Source organism: Poecilia latipinna, unplaced genomic scaffold (assembly GCF_001443285.1).
Source record: "Poecilia latipinna isolate Pla-1442-1.1 unplaced genomic scaffold, P_latipinna-1.0 Scaffold38, whole genome shotgun sequence".
Taxonomy (NCBI): Eukaryota; Metazoa; Chordata; class Actinopteri; order Cyprinodontiformes; family Poeciliidae; genus Poecilia; species Poecilia latipinna.
In genome coordinates, this window is record NW_015112654.1 from 31,016 (window position 1) to 33,946 (window position 2,931).

The 2,931-nt window shown below is 42.1% G+C and overlaps 1 protein-coding gene across 1 annotated transcript in view; it reads right to left on the reverse strand.

The window, feature by feature from the left end:
- LOC106955369 (homeobox protein Meis1) overlaps window positions 1-2,931 on the reverse strand; it is a 31,333-nt gene that overhangs the window by 18,790 nt on the left and 9,612 nt on the right. Inside the window, exon 6 of the mRNA XM_015045507.1 lies at window positions 2,590-2,733. Coding sequence (XP_014900993.1) covers window positions 2,590-2,733 — 144 coding nt within the window. The remainder of the gene's footprint in view (window positions 1-2,589; window positions 2,734-2,931) is intronic.

Consider the following 2,931-nt stretch of genomic DNA (forward strand, 5'->3'; position numbering starts at 1 on the left):
ATATATAAAGTTTGTCATGGGATTCAGCTTTGTTTAAGTTACAATGCCTGCATTCAGCATAAACAGGCGTGCACCCGCTGCCTGCTTGGATATGCCTGTTTGCACACACACACAAAATAAGCTCATCCTTCAACATTACACATCTGTCAAAAAGTTATCTCATATCTTGATATGCTCGCAGGTCATTTGTGTTCCTCTGTCAGAGTAAACACAATCCGGTGAGGATCCGTCCTGATTTGGCTGCACAGGGACCATCATTATGTTAAAATAGGCCACGTCTTCATACAGTCAATTAAAGATCTGCACGAGTGCCCCCGAGCACAACATCATTTCCTTCATATACCTCTAAACCCCCGGGTTTTAACTCGCTATTTGCACATCTTGTATGCCATAGAGCTTCAGTCAATCCTCTGACCTATCTATTTGAAATCATAATAATATAAAGGAAATTCTCTTCCCCCCCCTCCCCAAGTGCTAAATCCCTGAGAGAATAGGTGACAATGCTGCTCAAAGAGACACTTAAATGCACAAGTGGCGTTCTGTGTTATTTAATTATGTCCCTGAATTAAATGAAGTATTATCTTCCACTGTGATCTCTCTCTCTCTCTGTGTCTCTCATTTCCATAATCAGACATAAGGGCCAGGGATCGGAGGAGCAGTGCATGCGCGGTGGGGCATGAGGGAGGGGGGGGATCTTCCCTGTCGGGCCCCCAGTCTTCTCCCAGTCCTCCCATTCAGTCCAGAACATAAAAAGCCAGTGGCTGCCCCTCTCCTCCACTCAGACCAACCACTCAACCATATGGAAGTCCGTGGATTTAAATTATTTAGTCTAATCGCTTCATTACTTTTTATGTAGGACTATCCAGCTAATCCCTTTAATTTGGAGACTTGATTCTCACCCACAATCCCCTCGCTGCCATCTATAGGTTATAGCCTCTATTATCATAAGCTCCTTTAAAACTCTGGGAGAGTTTAACTTGTTCTCGTCTATAGAGACTAAAGATGCACCGATCAGGTTTGTCCCAGCTGGAACCAATTTTTGGTTTTCTTTGCGAGACCAGGCAGTTATGATTCATATGTTTTGGTCTAAGAACTAAAATGCTAAATATAAAAATTGTAACTCCAACAGCAAATTAAAGATTCACAACATTATCCTCATGTAAGCATCAAAGTGTAATTATTTGTTGAACCACAGAAGAAAAAAAAACTGGATCAAAGTACATATAGTTGGATCATACATTCATAAATTTAATATTGTCACGAAAACGCACTTTTGCCAAAAGTGAGATTTCCTCAAAAAAAAAAAAAAATCACAACCTCTTTATAACAAAAATCTGTTTCAGGCAAAAAAAAAAATAATGTTTTGTTTTTTTTAAAAATCACATTTGGCAAAAAATTACATCATTCCGTTTATTTCTGTAGCACCAATTCACAACAAATGTCTCGTGGCACTGTACAAAAAACAATCATTTCAGTTCAACTCCACATACATTCCAACTGATCCTAGTTATTATCCAACAGTTCAGGATGCTCAAGTAATTATCCAAAGTAGTTTAAAAAGTTTCTATCTAAGGAAACCCAGCAGACTGCATCAAGTCCCTACCTCAAATCGTTCACGAGTTACTTTTGAACATTGGCCTGTTCCAACGACCGGCCCGACAGATCGGTGCGTCTCCTGCTGCAGCTCAAACAGACCCGCGCTATTAATAGCAAACATCCAGATTTGCATAATTCTAATCATCAGTTACTGTTATCATTATTTAACTGCAGCGTACGGACCATTAGGGTCACACGTATGAGCATGCTTGTCCCCAGAGTCCCAACAGTCAGCGGAGCACATAATGAAGGCTGTGGTTATCTCTGATATCTGCACAAAAGAAAACACTTCCTAATCTACCTTTTGATACCACCAACTGCTTCTACTGTTTTGTTTCTTCTAAATAAACCTTCCTATTGGGGGTAGAATCTGTGCAGAGTAAAGGACAACCAGAGGAGGAGAGAGGAGAGGAGAGGACGGGGGTCCCGATAAGCAATGTGCACTCATGTCTAAGGAAAAACACTGACAAGACGAGTAATGAACCGTGAACCCTACAGTGGAGAAACCACAGTCTGCAGCCCCTCAACGCTGCACTCTCCTCTCAGCTCCACGTCACCCAGGAGCTTTGCTTCATTTCTGGCGGTGGGTGGAGGGGCAGGGGGCTGAGAGGGGCTGGGCGGGGGGCTTTCCAAAAAAGAGAGAGAAAAATGAAGAGGGGCTCTAAATTAAAATCGACATGAAGCAGGTCAAGTTTACGGCGATTCTTTGGCGAGGTAATCTCCTCAGGTCGGTTCCGGGTTCAAGTCTTAATGGACCAATAATAGCAACATTATTCAGATTTTTCTTCTTTCATTCCGATGGATGGAATGTAAAACGGGCTTTAATCATATGCAAATAACAGAAGAGTGAGGCAGTGACCCAGAATAGCTGAAGAGCCAGCAGGGAGAGAACACGCGCACACACACACACACACACACACGTGCACACACACACACACACACTCACACACACACATGCATATACGCCGTTACAGATGGAGAGACGCAGCTTACCTGGTCCAACGCCACCGATCTTGTGATTTCCTCGTTGTCTGATTTGGACCCCCCCTCTCTGTCGTCTATGACCAAGTCGATGGGCATCTTGCCTTTCAAGCAGCTGATGTACCGGTGACAGAAATTATCACACAGCTCGTGTACCTGCAGGGAGGGGAGGGGGAAGTCACACAGCAGTGCCATGATTTAAAAACATCACACACACACACACACATACAAAAAAAAAACATCAAAAATTTTTGGAGGCAAAAAATATGTGATAAAACCATTGAGTGAGCACTGTAAAAAAAAAAAAAAAAAAAAAAAAGGTTTTTTTTTTTAAAAAAAAAAAAAAAAAAATTT